At 44.8% G+C, this 17,455-nt stretch overlaps 1 protein-coding gene across 5 annotated transcripts in view; it reads left to right on the top strand.

The window, feature by feature from the left end:
- CBFA2T2 (CBFA2/RUNX1 partner transcriptional co-repressor 2) overlaps window positions 1-16,700 on the top strand; it is a 99,202-nt gene extending 82,502 nt beyond the window's left edge. For 3 of the 5 annotated variants that reach the window (XM_084775771.1, XM_084775768.1, XM_084775770.1), the window contains 4 exons: window positions 911-1,106; window positions 5,746-5,814; window positions 8,051-8,241; window positions 12,505-16,700. In XM_084775771.1, coding sequence (XP_084631897.1) covers window positions 911-1,106; window positions 5,746-5,814; window positions 8,051-8,241; window positions 12,505-12,801 — 753 coding nt within the window. In that variant the 3' untranslated portion in view covers window positions 12,802-16,700. Of the gene's footprint in view, window positions 1-910; window positions 1,107-5,745; window positions 5,815-8,050; window positions 8,242-12,433 lie in introns of all 5 variants that reach the window. The other 2 variants (XM_084775769.1, XM_084775772.1) reach the window with 2 other exon arrangements.
- Window positions 16,701-17,455: the final 755 nt, after the last annotated feature.

Here is a 17,455-nt window from a genome sequence, read left to right as displayed (position 1 = left end):
CTTATTTTCTATCTGTGGTGTGTGTGTACTCTGTGTCTGCCTGGATGCATGGTGGTATGTAGTACCACAGTGAGTCAGCTCTCTCCTCCAACCTGTGGGCTCTGCTAAGCCATGTAGCTGGCCCCTTCAAACACTTAAAAAAAAAAAAAGCATTATGTACTATAATCTAGAAATGACTTAACTGTGTGGGAAGTTGTGCATAGGTTCTAGGCAAATGCCACACATTTTATATAAGGGAATTGGCGCATTGGTGACTTTTAGTGTCCTTGGAGGGTTCTGGAACCAATACCTCTATGGATAAGGAATGATAGCTATATATATAAAGTAACAAGGTTTAAGAGGGATGGGAAAGATGACTCTGGTTAAGAACATTTGCTGCTCTTGCAGAAGACCCAGGTTTGCTTCTCAGCATCCACATGGTGGTTCATAACCATCAGGAACTCTAGTTCCGGAGGATCCTACTCTCTCCCCTGACCTGTGAGGGCACCAGGCACACACATAGGCACATGCGTTTGTGCTGATCAACATTCATACACATAAAATAAACAAGTATAGTTTAAGCAAATTACAAGGTAGAGTCTGGCATGGTGGCCCACACCTGTAATCCCGGCACTCTGGAGGCAGAGTCAGATGGATCTCTGTGAGTTTGATGCCAGCCTGGTCTACAGAGTGAGCCCAGGACAGCCAAGGCTACACAGAGAAACCCTGTTTTGAAAAACTAAAAACAACAACAAAACAAAAACAAGGTAGAAAAATAACTTTGACATGTAAACTTTACTCCTATGATTGTAAAACCTGTGAGCCCTCCCCTTTTTCCCCTTTCTTCTGGTTGTTTACCCATCCTTGACTTTCAGTGTTCCTTGTTGAAATTTCTCATCTCTTCTCTGCCTTCACCTTCTCTCTGGTTCAGGCCCTGAATTGCATTATGGAAATGGTAGAGAAAACGAGGCGCTCTATGGCAGTTCTGAGACGCTGTCAGGAATCTGATCGTGAAGAACTCAACTATTGGAAAAGGCGGTTTAATGAAAACACAGAGTTGAGGAAAACTGGGACTGAGCTGGTTTCTAGGCAGCACAGCCCAGGGAGCACAGATTCTCTCAGCAATGGTAAGGATAAAGAGGGAGCCTAAAAAGAACAGCAGCTTTTCACCCCACCTAAAATTGAGTCTATTATTTTTGTTTGTTCTGTGATGTTTTATTGGTTTGGCTTTTGAGATTTTTACTGTGTAGCTTAAGTTGAACTCAATCCTCCTGCCTCAGCCTCCTAAGTGCTGGGATCAAAGGTGTGTACCACCACGCTCAACTACATTTATTTAGTGGTGTGGGGCGGGGGGGATATGCCTGTAGAGGGAGTTGGTTATTTCCTCCTACCATCCCCTTTATGTTTACTCTTTTTGTTTTGTTTTTTTTACATTGAGATGTGTGTGTAGGTCAGAGGACGATTTACAAGATTCAATATTCTTCACACAATATATAGGTTCCAGGGATTAAACAATTAAACTCTGGTCTTCAGCCTCTGATGCAAAGGCCTTTACCTATTGAACTATCCTTCTGACTCCTCCCTGCCATGCTAGATGTGAGTCATAAGCCCTGAGTTATTTTATTCATGTTCTGACCTGCTGGCTATCAACTGTGCTTCCCCTAATTCCTTCCATAGGGTTTGACTTATCTGCTCAAGCTGCTCACAGACTCAGGGAAGTAAGCTCATCTGTTTACAAAGGATGCACAGGGCCTGGGAAAGAAACCCAGAGCTTGTCTGGACCTGCCACATTCAGAAACTGCACATTTCAGCTAACCAGCTTTCTGGACCCTTTGCTTTATGCTATATCATTGCAGTTGAATTACAATAGACTGCATGGGGAAATCAAGAATGACCTGTGTCCATCTGCGGGTTTTGCTGTTCTGCAGAATTCCTTCTTTAGGTGATAGGGCAGGACCCCTATCATATGTTATTAAACAAGGGCACATTCAACAGTTCTTGTTGCTGTTTATTTTCTGGATTGGTGTTTAAGATGGTTCTCACTCTGTAGCCCAGGTTGATCCCAAACTTGCTTCAGTTCTGCCTCTGCTGAGATTATAAGATGAACAACCACCCCCAGAAAATCCTATGCTTTTGTAGTGCCCATTTCCAATATAGAAAGGTTTAGGAGGGCTTGAAGGCAAGAGCACAAGCTTCTGTAGCATGCCTTGAGGAAGAAAATTCAGCCTTCTATGGAGAAGGATACTAATAGCCAGAAACAATGGGTGACATAGAAACTTTTGTGACTGAGTGTAGCTTAGTGGTGAGCACTTGTACAGCTTGAGCAATGTGACCTGGGTTTAGCCCAGAAGTACAAACGATCAGTAAGAAAGAAGAAAAGAGTACCAACAAGGCATGTTACATCACAGCTAGGAACGGTTGTGCTCACCGTATCCCTTCTTGAAGGTATTTAGCCCAATTTGCTTTCTTTCCTCAGTTACCCTCCACTTCCAGGTGGCCACTGTCAAAAGATTAGCTTAGACAAAGCTGAAGCAGCAGAGATGAACAGGATACATCCAGGAAGCCAGAGTTATCCTCTCGGAATGTTCCTTCACTTTTCCCCAGAAGCTGAAAAAATGCCCTATCCAAAGGCACAGCTGAATGACAGGCCATCTGTGACCACACTCTTTTCCACCCACCCACTTAAAGTTCCCAAATGTTCATCAAGGAGAATGAATTTCCTAAGACAGTGCTAGCATTTTCTATGCAAGACAGCTGTTAGTCTTAAAGGGACTGGAAGAAATTTTTGAATAAATGCCAGCGTTAATAATTTGTGTCCTATCCTAAATAGCTAAGGGCTGTCATTCTCCCTTCTTCATTGACAGGCCTGGCTGACTCTTGAGCTAACCATCAAGTGCATCATTTTATGTGGGATACCTGGTATACGAAGAAGCAAACAACTTACACACACACACACACACACACACACACACACACACACACACACACACACACACACACACACCTTCATTAAAAACTTCAAAAAAGAGGCAAGGTTAATTCTCAGGTAACTTGCAAATCTGAGCCCTTACAATAATTCCCTGCAGCAACTTAGAGGTCACATACATTCCATCCTCAGGTGTGCATGTGTGCAGCTGAGGTGACAGAGTGCAGGCTAACAGCACTCACTAAAGCATTGCTATGTACTCTCTCTGCTCTGTACAAACCCTTAACTTGAGAATCTAGCTCATTCTACATAAATGGATGACCATTTATGTAATGTGCCTGAGACAGTTACTTGTCTCTGTGACCTGTCATAATCATTGCTAGCACTTCAATCTCAAAATGGAGACAATTTGTATGATAAATCCTAGTCACTTTAGGTTTAGTGCTTCATGGATCCCAGTGTTCCTATTAAGATTTTGAGACACCAACCCGTCTGATTTAAATTGTATCATTTGTCTGGGATATAGTTCAGTTGACACAGTGTTTATTTAGCATGCACTAAGCCCTGGGTCATCTCTAGCACCACATACACTGAATGTGGTCTTAGGGCACACCTGTGAGTCCAGCATTTGGTAGGTAGAGACCAGAGTTTTGGAAGTTTGGTGTTAGCCTAGGATTCATAAGACCGTGTCTGAAAGGAACAGCAGAGAAAGAAGGGTAGGGAAGGGGCTAAAGAGATGGCTCGGTGCCAGGCATGGAGGCGCACACCTTTACTCTCAGCACCTGTGAGGCAGAGGCAGGCAGATCTTTGTGAGGCCAGCCTGGTCTATAAAGTGAGTCCAGGACAGCCAAGGCTACACAGAGAAACCCTGTCTCAAAAAACCAAAAAAAAAAAAAAAAAAAAAAAAAAAAAAAGAGCACTGACTGCTCTTCCAGAGGGCAAGACTTTAGGTGGCTTAGAACCTCCTGTAACGTCAGCCTCAGAAAATGTCACCTAAGCAGACACCTGCCCTGGGTAGACTCATCACTCTACACATAATGAAAATAAAATATAAATCCTTTAAAAGAAAAGTCTTTTTCCTGGCATGGTGTAGTATACAACTTCAATCCAAGCATTCTGGAGGCAGAGGGTACCCTAGTCTACGTGGAAAGTCTAGGAAATTGAGGGTTATGTAGACTTTGCCTTTTTTTTTTTTTTTTTAAAGTTTTAAAAATGTTTTATGGCCGGGCGGTGGTGGCGCACACCTTTAATCCCAGCCCTCGGGAGGCAGAGGCAGGCGGATCGCTGTGAGTTCGAGGCCAGCCTGGTCTACAAAGCGAGTCCAGGACAGCCAAGGCTACACAGAGAAACCCTGTCTCAGAAAACCAAAAAAAAAAAAAAATGTTGTTATGTTTTATTGTTCTTAAAATTGTATGTGTTGACACTTACTTACCTGTCTGGTGTATGGGTTAAGTGTGCCATAGTGCACCTGTGGTGGTCAGAGGAGACTGTCTGTTAGGAGTTGATTCTTTCCTTCTCCTTTATTTGGGCTCCAGTGATCTTACTTCATCCAGCTTGCATGGCTAACAGTTACCTATAGTCACCTAGTGAGCCATCTCTCTACCACTTTTTGAGTAAGTGACATGGTCTCACCGTATAGCCCTGGTTGAACTAGAACTTGCTATGTAGACCAGGCAGTGTTTTTTAAGAGCTACTTTTGATTTGTTTTTGAAACAGGTCTCACTCTGTAGCCCTGGCTAGTCTGAAACTAGTTATGTGTGCCAGGCTGCCTTCAAACTCAAATTGATCTGCCTGCCTTTGCCTCCTTCACACAGGATTAAAAACATGTACTATGTGCAGTTAAATGCTATTTTACAAGTAATTGTACTTACGATGTAAAGGTTATACAAAAGCACTCTGGAAGCTGAGGCAGGAGGATCTTTAGTTTTGAAACCCTCCTAAATTGTGACATATTGAAACTTTATCCCCAACCCTAAATAGTCCCAGATCATATAACACAGAAAGACAATACTATAGAAATGCGTTGTCATCCCCATTTTTCTTAAGCCTTTCTCTTAGGCTCACTAACAAGTTAGTGTTGTCTTACAATTTTTTCTAAGTTTGTATTTAAAAGGGAGTTCCTTCAATTTTTTGATTTGACGTTTTCATTCTGAACCAGCTACACAAGAGGCAGAAACAAGAGAATGAGTTCAAGGCTTGTCTGAGCTACAAAATTAAAGGACATCATGAATGACCTAGGGACACTTTGTCTAAAAGTAACAAAACTGAGAGGAGCCTGACACTAGATCCCTAGCCAAGATACACTGAATTTATGTATATGATATCCCAAGTTTTGTGTGACCCACTGGTAGAGCAATTATCAGGAACAAGGGCCTAGGTTTGATCCCCAACACCACAGAAAATGTTAGATGCATCATATGTACATACTTGATATAAAGTAGGGTATACTGTTTCATAATCTGAAGCTAGCTCTTATTCTGAGTATGTTTTGCATTAAGCAAGCTTACATGTTTGGATCTATGTGGTAAAACAAGCCTGGTTAAAAGAAATTTAGTGTCACCAGGTGTGGTAGCGCACGCCTTTAATCCCAGCACTTAGGAGGCAGAGACAGGTGGATCGCTGTGAGTTCGAGGCCAGCCTGGTCTACAAAGCAGTCCAGGACAGCCAAGGCTACACAGAGAAACCCTGTCTTGAAGAACAAAACAAAACAAAATAAAAAAAATCTCTAAAGAAATTTAGTGTCAGGGCTAGGATTGTATTGCTTGGCGTATGAGAACTTTGGTTTTGAATACTGATTAAAGAGAGCTTCTGACACCTTGCTCTTTATCTCTCTTGTGTAGATTCTCAGCGAGAATTCACCAGTAGGCCAGGAACAGGATATGTGCCCGTGGAGTTTTGGAAGAAAACAGGTGTGTATCTGTCTGCTGGTAGTCTGTCTGTACTCACTAGTTTATGCAAGCTGGGAACCCATATGCTAGGCAAAGGTTTGTAACCAGCCTTTCAGATTGTCCATAATGTCCTCCTCATGGGATTGTTGTCTTCTCCTGTTTTCCCTCTGGCTGATCTGGCCTCTCCTGGACCGACCTGCCCATCTGATCTTGGCAGGTCAGGAGTTTGGAATGGGTCCTTCTAAACCTTTTCATGCTCATCTGCCGGATTCCGTTGAGCATAACTCTTTCTCCATTTTGACAGAAGTTGAATTTATTTCTGTCTGGTCTCCTTGCTAGTATCATACTGTGTCTACACTGCCACTACATTTACTGAATTCTGATTTTCCTGTATTTGGGTAGCACAGTGTGGAGATCAGAGAGTATCTTCAGTTTCAGCCCTTGACTTCTCCCTTGTTTCAACCTCTGTCTTGTTTGCTGCTCTGAACACCAGGCTGGCTGGTCAGGATGCTCCTGGAAATTCTGTTTCCACTTCCCATCTCCCTGTAGGAATGCTGGGATTGTTAGATGCTTCGTGTGGGTTCTGCAGATCCAAGTCCACGCCTTAGAGTTTTGTAGCAGGCACTATATCCATTGAGTACTTCCGTAGATCTCCGGTCTTGAATCTGATTGTGGCACAGCTTTTTAATACCTCTGCTCTTCCTTTTACTCCCACCACCCCCCAAAAACAGATTTACCTTTTTACTGGTTTTTCAGGACAGGGCTTCTCTGTGTAGCAATAGCAGAAACTCTCTTGGTAGACCATTGTTCCCTGTGACTTTATACAACCTCTAGCAAGATAGCCATCCAGACTATGGTTTTGTTTGGTTTTGATTTTGGTTTTTCCAGACATGGTGTCTCCGGTAGCTCTGGCTGACCTGGAATTTGCTGGCCACAAACGCTGCCTCCCTAGTGCTGAGGTTAAAGTCATGCTCCCCCTGCCCAGCACTATTTTTGTTTTTAATTAACTTGTCCTTAAACTGTGGGGGCAAAATGTACCTGGGGGAATGAGTAAAAAGCACCCAAAATCTATCTAACAAGTGGTAAAGGGCTGTGTAGATGTCTGAGATGGGAAGTCGGGAGTCCTGGGCCTCTGGACTCCAGAGCTTCTAACACAGCAGTTTAGAACAGTTTAATGCTGCTTTGAGCCTGAGCTGTATGAGAAAGAGCCAGGCTGTTAGAGATCCCCTTAGGGTCTGGCTTGTGTTTGTTTGTGGGCCTCTGGGAAGTATTTTGCATTCACATTCTCTAGGCTAAAGCCCTTGTCATTTGGAGGGATCTGGACCTAGCTAGCTATCCTTGTTTCTCCAACTTTCCTCTGGTTGGTTGCACCTGGATACCTCCAGGCCCTTAAGTGATCTTTTTGTGTGTCCATTTCATTGCATAAAACCACCATTGTCATTTACCACCCCACCCAGACTACCCTGACTCCTCACCTTGCAACTACCCTTTACCCCTCTCCACTGAGTCCCACCCAGTTCCCAGTTGCTTTCTTTTCTCATTGTATACAGCTCTAGGAGTTTACATTTCCTTTAGAAAATAAAATTTTCAAAACATTTTTTGATCCTCTCCTGCCCACTGTAGAGTTGACAACCATTTTCCTGAAACTCTAGTCTTGTATTTTGATAGTCACCTAAGCCACTGGGGTACTTGATCACTTTACCAGATAATGGATGGTGTCTCCTAGACTGTGTAACTCCCAGCTTTATCAAGCATCTAGCTCCAGTTTATACCTCACAGTTGCATCACTGAGTGAGGTTTTTGAGGTTTTTTTGTTTTTGTTTTTGTTTTGTTTTTTTGAGACAGGGTTTCTCTGTGTAGTCTTGGCTGCCCTGAATTGGCTTTGTAGACCAGGCTGATCTCAAACTCACAGAGATCCACCTGCCTCTGCCTCCTGAGTGCTGGGATTAAAAGCGTGCACCACCACACCCAGTTGGGTGAGCTTTTATAAGAATAATGTAAATGTATGCTTCATGTTCACCCCCTGAACATCTTGTTCTCACTATTTTGTCTTAGAAATGCTGTGCACAAACCCACAATCTCACTGCTTGGGAGGCAGAAGTAAGGAGTATTACAACAAGTTTGAGGCTAGCCTAGGCTATATAGGGAGAACCTACCAAACCTCCTTGGCCCCCATTCCCTGCCTCCACCCCCAGTGCTTCAGGTTGGAAGGGAAAAGATTTCTCTGCCAGTTGATTTTACTGTTGCTTTCTTCCAGAAGAAGCTGTGAATAAGGTGAAAATTCAGGCCATGTCAGAAGTACAGAAGGCTGTAGCTGAGGCAGAGCAAAAGGCCTTTGAAGTGATTGCAACTGAGAGAGCCCGGATGGAGCAAACCATAGCGGATGTCAAGCGGCAGGCTGCAGAAGACGCTTTCCTGGTCATCAATGAACAAGAGGAGTCCACAGAGGTCAGAGCTGGGCTGGGCTATAGGCTGGGCTGGGCGGCTGAAGGGGAGCAAGCCCGCTGTGTGTCACTGAGGTGCTGGGTAGGAAGAGTCCACTCTTGAATGAGATGATGGGATTTTTAGCCAATACCAGGAAACGTTTTAAGATATACCAAAATAATTAAACCATTCTTTTGTATATATTATGTTCTATCAAACACACACACACACTTTAGCTTTTATGAAGTAGAGTTTGTCCCATTGCATGATAATGACCAGGGATGACAGAGTAGGTTTGTTCCAGGCCGATGGATACCCAGCTATAGATGTGGCGGACTCATTGTGTGCAGATGGATACCTAGCTATGTGTGTACACTTCTTTTTTTAGTCAGTAATCTCATTAGGTAGATGTTGGTTCTAAAGTTACAGACGTGGCAATAGGTAGACCTCCCAGTACCCTACTCAGAGCCCCGGATGCTTCCATACAATAAAACAATTGCAACCAGACATGGTGTTACATAGTTGTAATTTTAGTTTGGGAGGCTAAGACAAGAGAATTTAGAGTTTGAGGTGACCTAGTACTCATAGGTAAAGACTGGTCCCAAAAAGGTGGTGGAGGAGAAGATGTAAAGGCAGAAATACAACAGTCTCAATTATGCCCCTGGCTAGCCTTCACCCCAGTACTGTGTGCTGCCTCTTAATTGCGTCCCATTCTTTTATGGTTTTTATTTTGAGACTTGGTCTCACTAAGTTGATTAGAGCTGCCTTTGAAACCAGCATCTGCCTTCCTCTAGAGGAGCTGGAACTGCAGTGCACAGATTTCTTTGAATTCAAAGACAGTTTTCTGGGTTTTGTTTTGTTTTGTTTTGTTTTGTTTTGTTTTGCTGGGGGCGAGTGTTGTTTGTTTGAGACAGGGTCTCTATGTACCCTGACTGTTAGACTGTCCTCAAACTCATAGATAGCTGTCTGTCTCCCAAGTGCTGGGATCAAAGGTGTACACCTGCACTCCTACCTTGTAACCTTCATGTGTGTGTGTGTGTGTGTGTGTGTGTGTGTGTGTGTGTGTGTGTATTTTTTTTAAAGGTTATAGATTTTTGAGACCAGATCTTTAGGTATAGCCCAGTCTGTCTTGTTACTGTGTAATCCAGGTTGGTCTTGAACTAAAAACAACTCTTGTGCCTCCGTCTCCTGAGTGCAGATTGCAGGTGTGCACCACCATATCAACCTTCTCATTTTAGTCATTTTTAAGACATAAGACTTGTAGGAGCTATAATTTTTAAGCAGGAAAACAAGTAAGTACTCTACAGGTGAGATGCATGCCAGTATGGATTCTGGCAACTTTGCATTTCAAAAGGAAAAACAGACATCCTAAGCTTTTGGTGAGTTTGCACTGGGCCAGAAGTACTGTTTCTCTTGCATTTATCAAAAAAATCCTGTTGATGACCAGCAGTTTCTCCATCTCATGAGATATGCTATACAGCATGAGAGAAGCATGCTATGCCCACCTTGTTTACACACTGGCTTCACGTCTTTAAGGGTCAGTTTTCTGTACAGAGGTACAGAGCTGCCTTGTCTTATTGGCCTGGTATCTTTTAGGAAGATAACTCAGTTTACAGTTCGGGTACTCTTCAGGCAATAAGGACTTTGTTGTGATGTCTGAACTATGGCAGCTTCTACTCTTCAGCGTAGCCCTAGACCTGGGCTGCTACCCTGCCTGAGATAGAGGGACAAAGAGTATCGAGTCACTTGTTTCCCACAAGGCATGTTCTGTCCCCAGCTCCACAATAAACTAGTTGATGATGAAGAGGAGAGTCCTTTCTCCTGTAATCCAAGCCTGACAGGAAGTCTGAGTTGGGACCCAAGGTTTTTGACAAGCCCCAGGTAGTTCTGATACAGGCCACCTGAGATACTGACATAACTGGTGGCCTCTGCTTAACAAAAGAAAGTGTAGCAACACAGTTCTGGCTTCTGTGACCAGTGACTCAGGAGATTTATAGCCTTTCCACACTAACAACCAACGTTTTGAGGAATGCCATTTGAAGCATGACTAAACAGTAAGCATTTTGTCTTTTTATTTGGCACAAGGGGTTGTCCTTGTGATAGGATCTCATTCTGGGCTGGCCTTGAATTTGCTACATAGCCAAGGCTTACCTTGAGCTCCGGACTCACCACCTGCCTCCCAAATGCAGGGCACACATCAGCAAACCTGACTTTTGCACTTTTTTTTTGTTTGTTTGTCTTGTTTCAAGATATTGTCTCACCATATTACCCAGGCCTTAGCCTCCTGGGTAGCTGGAACTGCAGGCTGACACCATTCCTTTGCCCGAGTGCTCCTGACGCTGACTGTATTGTAGCTGCAGACAGGAGCCTGCCTCTGGCGGCTGCTTTATTCTACTACATTTCATCACCATGAAGATGATGTTAAATAATGGCAGTCAGGATGGAAATGTTGGTGACTTGCTGCTCTCACCTGGTTCTTAGATGTCCTTACACATACCTGGAGGAAAAGGCAGCCTGTAGTAGCAGCAGCCTGTGTAGGCAGCTCCTGGCTTCTTCCTCACAAGTGCCATCATTTTGTTGAGGTATCGTCCTCGGTGGCTCATCCGACTCACACACATTTTGCCTGAAAATGTGTAAGTGTAACATAATATGTCCATTCTCTAATTCTGTCCTCTGATGCTGGTAGTCCTGGCAAGGTTTTACATCGCAGTAATACATTCCCAAGAAGCCTGGGTTAGAAGGGCTCTGTATTCGTTTCTAATGTAATCTGTATATGGAGTATCTGGACCCCAATGACGACATTCTGGCCTTAGCACATGTGGGCCTTTAGTTTTCCCGTCTTACAATGCTGGGAAGGAGCCAGTAGGCCTGTTTTGTACTCTGGTCAAACATCCTGGGTTCAGAGGGAAGGCTGTCTTTCTTCCCTAACTAGTGCTATAGCCAGGCTTGAGATGGCCTCTGGTGTTTTTGTAGGCAAGAAAGCTGTTTGCTAAGTTGTTATAGCTTCACCATACTAGAACATTAAAAAAAGAAAGAAAGAAAGAAGAGGGAAAAAGAGAGAGGAAAAAAATAATAAAAGAAAAGAAAGAAAAACTTTTACCAGTAGATCCTGGGAGTCTTCAGGTATAGAACATTCACATGCCACTATTTAATTCTTCCCAGAGGTAGCAGAGGATCAGGAGTCAGTGCTGGGACTGCACAAGGACTAGCTTTTGTGGGTTTTGTTTTGTTTTGTTTTTTGTTTGTTTGTTTTTCTTTCTTTTTTTAAATGCTGTCTTTGCTCCCAGCCATCTGGGGAAAGTACTAACTTGTGCTGTAGTAACTGTCCTCCTGCTTGTATGGCCACTTCTTGAGCCCTCAGTAAACCATGCTGGGCTCTTACATTCTGTGGTAGAGTTACTGTTCTTAGGGGGCACTTTCTGTGGAATTCAGGACTATATGCCGCATTTACTAGGGAGTAAATGTAATGTAGTAAGAAAATGCCCTGAGTGCCACTTAAATGGCCTTGAGAACAGACTACAGTTTCCCCTCAGCCCATGTGTTATATGACATGACAGGCACAGAGGACAAAGGAGACAGTAGCACAGCCACCCATCTTCTTCATCCATTCTGGTTTCCAGAAAGGAACTTTTTGGAGAAAAGAAAAGTCTCGGCAGGGCATGGTGGCACAAACCTTTAATCCCAGCACTCAGGAGGCAGAGACCGGCAAATCACTGTGAGTTCAAGGCCAGCCTGTTTTACAAAGCGAGTCCAGGACAGCCAAGGCTACACAGAGAAACCCTGTCTTGAAAAAACGAAACAAAACAAGATCAGATACTATGCTGGGTGTGGTGATGCACGCCTTTAATCCCTGCACTCAGGAGGCAGAGGCAGGCAGCTCACTGTGAGTTCAAGGCCAGCCTGGTCTACAAAGCAGTTTAGGACAGCCAAGATAACAGAGAAACCCTGTCTCGAAAAACCGAAAAAAAAAAAAAATCAAATATTATCAGTAAAATGGTGAAGATGGTTCCTTCATTGAGAGCAATAGAAAAATCTTTGCTCAAGCTTATTATGTGGATGTGTGGTCTTCAGAAGATAGTTGTGAGACCTGGGCCGAGTGACATGTGCCCATGATCCTGGCATTTGGGAGGGAGAAACAGGAGGATCAGGTGGTAAAGGTCATCCTCAAAGGATTCACCCACATGTGTAGCTCCACGGCCCTTGCTCTCTCATGCAGATGACAAGTGACAGTGGCAAGCCTGCCCCTCAAGATTTCAGCAGCCACTAACTGATGCCTGTGTCTTGCAGAACTGCTGGAACTGTGGCCGAAAAGCCAGTGAGACGTGCAGTGGCTGCAATATTGCTCGCTACTGTGGTTCCTTCTGCCAGCATAAGGACTGGGAGCGGCACCACCGCCTCTGTGGCCAGAGCCTGCATGGCCACAGTCCCCACAGCCAGAACCGGCCACTGCTCCCTGGAGGGCGGGGCTCAGCCAGGTCTGCTGACTGCAGCGTGCCCAGCCCAGCCTTGGACAAGACATCAGCTACCACCTCACGTTCCTCAACACCTGCCTCTGTGACAGCCATCGATGCCAATGGACTTTGAGCCACAGACTCCACCCACCCTGATGACCACTCCACATGGCAGAATGCGTGTACCAGGGAGCTGACGAGTAGAAGAACTAGCTGTTGGGTCATCAGCAAGAAATGAAGTGGCAGGAAGCGTCCAAGAGGCGCTGCATAGCTTCTCTGAGATCTGCCAGGTGTCCTTGGAAGAACTAGTGTATCGTTCTCTGCACACAAGACATAGCTCAAGCTGCCTCCGCCATGGCTTTCCAGATGTTTCTCTTCCAGCTGAAGCTGGCATACCCATCCCCTTCTCAGTGTATACCACCAGCTCCCTCCGACTCCTTGCATCAGACTGTCAGTAGGGTCCCAGCAGGCACTTGTGTCTCACACCATCCATAATAGAGGCCTGAAGACTGGTAGGCTGAGGAGGCCCTTCCTCCTCCTGCCTCCAGACAGTTACCTGAGCCCTACGTCTACCCTCAGGTAACACTGATTGGCCTAACAAAGACTTGGGGAACAAAAAAAATCAGTACTCAGGATTCCTTCCTGAGCCATCAAACCTGTTAATATACTCAGAAATGCAAGAAAGTCACCATTTCAGTAAAACCTCCAGTAATGATAAAAAAAAAAAAAATGTCTTCCCAAACATCATGGATCATTTTGGACAAGATTTTCCAACCTGGGCAGCTTCATTAGTTTGGAACCCACCATCCAACTCTGGTGTTTCACTTGGTTTTGCTTGTGCAAAAAATAATCTCCATCGCATGGATTGGTCTGAGAAAGGATGAAACCATTGTGTGAGTCTTTTCTCTTGAGCATGTTGGCCAAACTAATATTCATTCAGTGGATCGCCTCTGGAAATGCAGAACCCTCTGCCACTGCTTGACTGTTTGAAACAGTCATCTTGTTCTGTGTGTCCTTTTATCTCTCAGACTGTACATGTCTGCATCCCCAGGGGTGTCTCTTGCACAGAAGTTCTCTTTGGCACCCGCCAGGCTACAGTGTGAGCAGTGCTCCTGATCTTGATGGGATTATTCACACCTGGTTTTGTGGCATTACACCACCTCATGGGTTCACTATCCGGTGGACATTCCCAGCCTCCTTTTTCTGTGCTATAGCATCCCTCACAGCTCTCAGAAAGAGTTGGTGAGATGTGGGAACTGTTTTGAAGAATGTGACCTGTTTTTCTTCCCATCTTCAGGAATCTTTCCAATTACCTGATTCTCCAAATAGAACATCGTCTGTACCCCATTCATCAGGCCAAGTGCTGCCTCATATCCTTTCCCCCTTGCCATTTGAAGTTTGTTATTTGTCCCAGGACTGTGCCCTACCACTCAGTGTCCTCCGGCTTCCTCTTGCTCTGTGTAGTCAGTTGGATGAATCATTGCCTTTGGTCCTGGGGCTCTTGGAAGCCGTGGCGTGGTCACTAAATCTGAATACTTGCCCTAACCCACAACAGTATGGATGGTATTGTCCTTGCATACAGCTATGACTGGTTTTAAGATACTGAGTCCCTACCTTATATGAACAAGGATTTTCAGTCTTACAAACTTAGACCTTTAAAATCATGTTATTTCACCATAGAATACCCAAGACCCACTACTTGCTAGACAGCTTTGTACAGTCTGGTCTCCCTGGTCTGATCCCCATCAGTCTAGTATCCCAGCCACTGGCGCAGCTTTATTTTACTAGGTAGACTGAGTACTAGACAGCACTTGCGTTACTCTCAGATACAAGAAAGTCTGTCTTCTGTGAGTCTGGAAAATGTCTCCTGGTGTACTCTGGGTTGTTTATTCATTAGTAAATTGGATGAACACCTTCTAAGTGTTAAAATCTTGTGGCCACAGGACTATTCCAGGTAGTTAGAACAAAGAGCTGGAACCAACACTCTACTACTTAGAAGTCCATTTCTACAGCAAAGGTTTGGAATACAGGGCCTAGCCTACTTTTGTGGCCTGCATGGTTGCCCTGAAAGATTGTGTCTATGGTGCTGTTGGAGATGGCTTGGCTTCTATGCCCTGCACAGGTTTGTCTACAGACCTGGGCAGTACTTCACACTATATAGTTCAGTTCTTAGACTTATCACTGGAGTAGGAGCTGGAGTTGCAAGAGAGTCCATCTCCCCTCCCCACCCTCCCTCCCCAGCACTTCAGTTCTAGGCTGGGGATGAATAGAAAGCTTCCACTCATCCGTACTAAGAAAAGAAGAAACAGCTGAGTCAGCTGCTCAAAGGTCTGTCTTCTTCAGTAACTATTTGGGGAACAAAAAAAAAGCCAGGGCTTCATCCTCCTCTGCCAAGTGAAAGATAATAATTGCAGGAACCAGACGACAAAGGTAGCCTACCTGGAAGTCACGCATCATTCCCTACTCCAGCTAGGTTGGGACCTGGCTTATTTATTTGGCAGTGTGGCTAGCATGCTGGATTTGATTCCCAGCATGACATAAACCAGCCATGGTGGTACATACTTATAAATCCAACACTTGGGAGGTGGAAGCAGTGGGACCAGAAGCTTAAGGTCGAGGCCACCCTGAGTTACATGAGTTCTATCGCAACAAGAAGACACATAGGTGGGTCCTTGTAGCTCGATGAGGTCGGCTCATGCAGGCAGGCGGTGGTGAGCGCACAGGCTGAGTGGCTTTTTTCTGAGGCACCAAGTCATGTGCTGCCATGAATCTGTATGGAAACAACCTGTCTGCCCCGCTCATGTCTATTCGGGCCATTGGCTGTTGGCTGTTCGCTTCCGCGATATAGACTCCTTTATCCATTTGATCCCAGGAAGTGACAACTCTGGCATCTTTAGCTTCCAAAGGGGAAGTCTACATTTTACTTTGTATAGTCCTGTCTCCAAAGATGAAGTGACCTGTACTGTCACCTTCTCATAGAGGGTGAAGACATTTTTCTGAGTAGTTTTGGAAACCATCTTGGCAAGTGTGTGAGGACTCAACAGAACTGCAAGTGTGTTAGCGGGTTCTCCCTGGAGCATAAGGAATGAGCAGATGGCCATCATCCTGGAAACTGCAGATGGGATTGTGGGTTGAATAAACCATTACAAATAGGGCACATCTTGAAGGCTTTCTTCAGAACTGGACTAGAACCAAGGTTTCCAGGCTCCTGGCTCAGAAGACTGAGCTAGTGTGCATTAGCTATTTGCAGAGAGCTGGGTGGTGGCATGTTTAAACCAAATGTAAGAAAAGCCAGAGGGAACTGAGCTGGCCAGTGTAGGCCTGCTGGCCAGCTGTGGAAGATCCTTGACCCAGCAGCTACTTAGCACAGCCTGCTCACTCAAGTATATTCCTGTAAAGCCAAAATGCTGACTACCTACCTGCTTCTGCCTCGTGTTGACACCCATTTCCAAAGATGATGGAGCAAGTGTGAGCCAGGAGGAAGCTGAGGTGGTGGGTGATGTTCACCCTACCGTCTCCCCTCCCACAGGCCAAGAGGTGATGCTTCCCACTCAGACCCCATCTTGTCAGGCCTCCAGCTGCCCAGTGTAAACTGTCAATGCTTATACCAAAAAAGGCATGTGCAGCTGGCATCCGTCAGGGACAGCCCAGTCCCTGCCTTGTAGTTGGCCAGGGAGAAGCTGCAACAGTTGTTCAGTGAATGGCTGAAAGGCCTGTTTAATATAAGGCCTTCGTTCCACTCCTGCGGCTTTCCAAGTTCCATCCGTACAGAAAACCAATAATGTAAATAAATAGAGAGCCAAGCCTGCAAGCATGGTTTGCAGAGGCAGGTGATGAATGTGAAATCACCTGCAGGACGCATTTGAGTCTGGTTTTTCTGTGCTTTGTCATTTGACTCAATAGGAACTTTTGTTAACTCTGTGCATAACTTATTTAATGTACTGTATAAATGAACCAAAACTGTTAAATATGTATTTAGTTTGTTCTACTTAAAGTAGTTAATAAAAATGCTATATTCCTTTTCTGACTCAAGCTGAACTAGGCCTGGGCAAGATAAGACAGTGGTGAAAATGCGAATGCCAAGTGGCCTGCTGCAGGCGTTGATATTGTCATGCACCACACACATGCACTCTCTCTTCCCTCCCCCACCCCCAGGTCTTTGGTGAAGGGACAGTGGGGCTCAAATTATTCTTGCTGTGGCCAAAAGATGGGATTTTTTTTTTTTTGAGGTGGGTGGCAGAGCAAAAAAGGAGATGGGCTGCGAAGGAGAGAAAGGTTCTAACACAAAAGTCCTGGAGGGCTTGCAGTTGAGCAGTCCATGAAGCCAGTTGCAGTTGAGTGCCAGCAATAATGTACAGATATCTTTGGTTCCTTGCACTTTTCTCTGTTGAAAACATTCAGGGAGTAAGTAAGTTTTTCCAAGTAGCTGTTATTTCCTTATAAAATTTCAACATTGACATACTTGGGTTTGTGAGGGTTTTGTTTTGTTTTATTTGTTTGTTTTGTCTTTTCTGTACTGACACTGTCTTAATTTCACTTGTGCTTAAGGTTATGTAATTTGAGGCAGTACTTTCCCTCTAAGCGTTCATTCAGCTTCATTGTCTGTTATCCGGCGCCCCCTGGAGGACAAAACGGATCCTGCTGCTTCTGCTTCCTTCAGAGTGCTAACTCCTAGCCAGGGTGATCCTCTGGCTGCTGGCTGTTTGTTTTTCTTGGATTTCAGCCTTTTCTGGGGCTGCCTCTATCCCATGAGCCCAGATTTTTTTTTCTGGGTGCATTTAGGAGGT

The sequence above is a fragment of the Acomys minous genome (assembly GCF_964271855.1).
Source record: "Acomys minous genome assembly, chromosome: 3".
NCBI classification, from domain to species: Eukaryota; Metazoa; Chordata; class Mammalia; order Rodentia; family Muridae; genus Acomys; species Acomys minous.
This window is presented reverse-complemented; position numbering and strand designations above follow the sequence as displayed.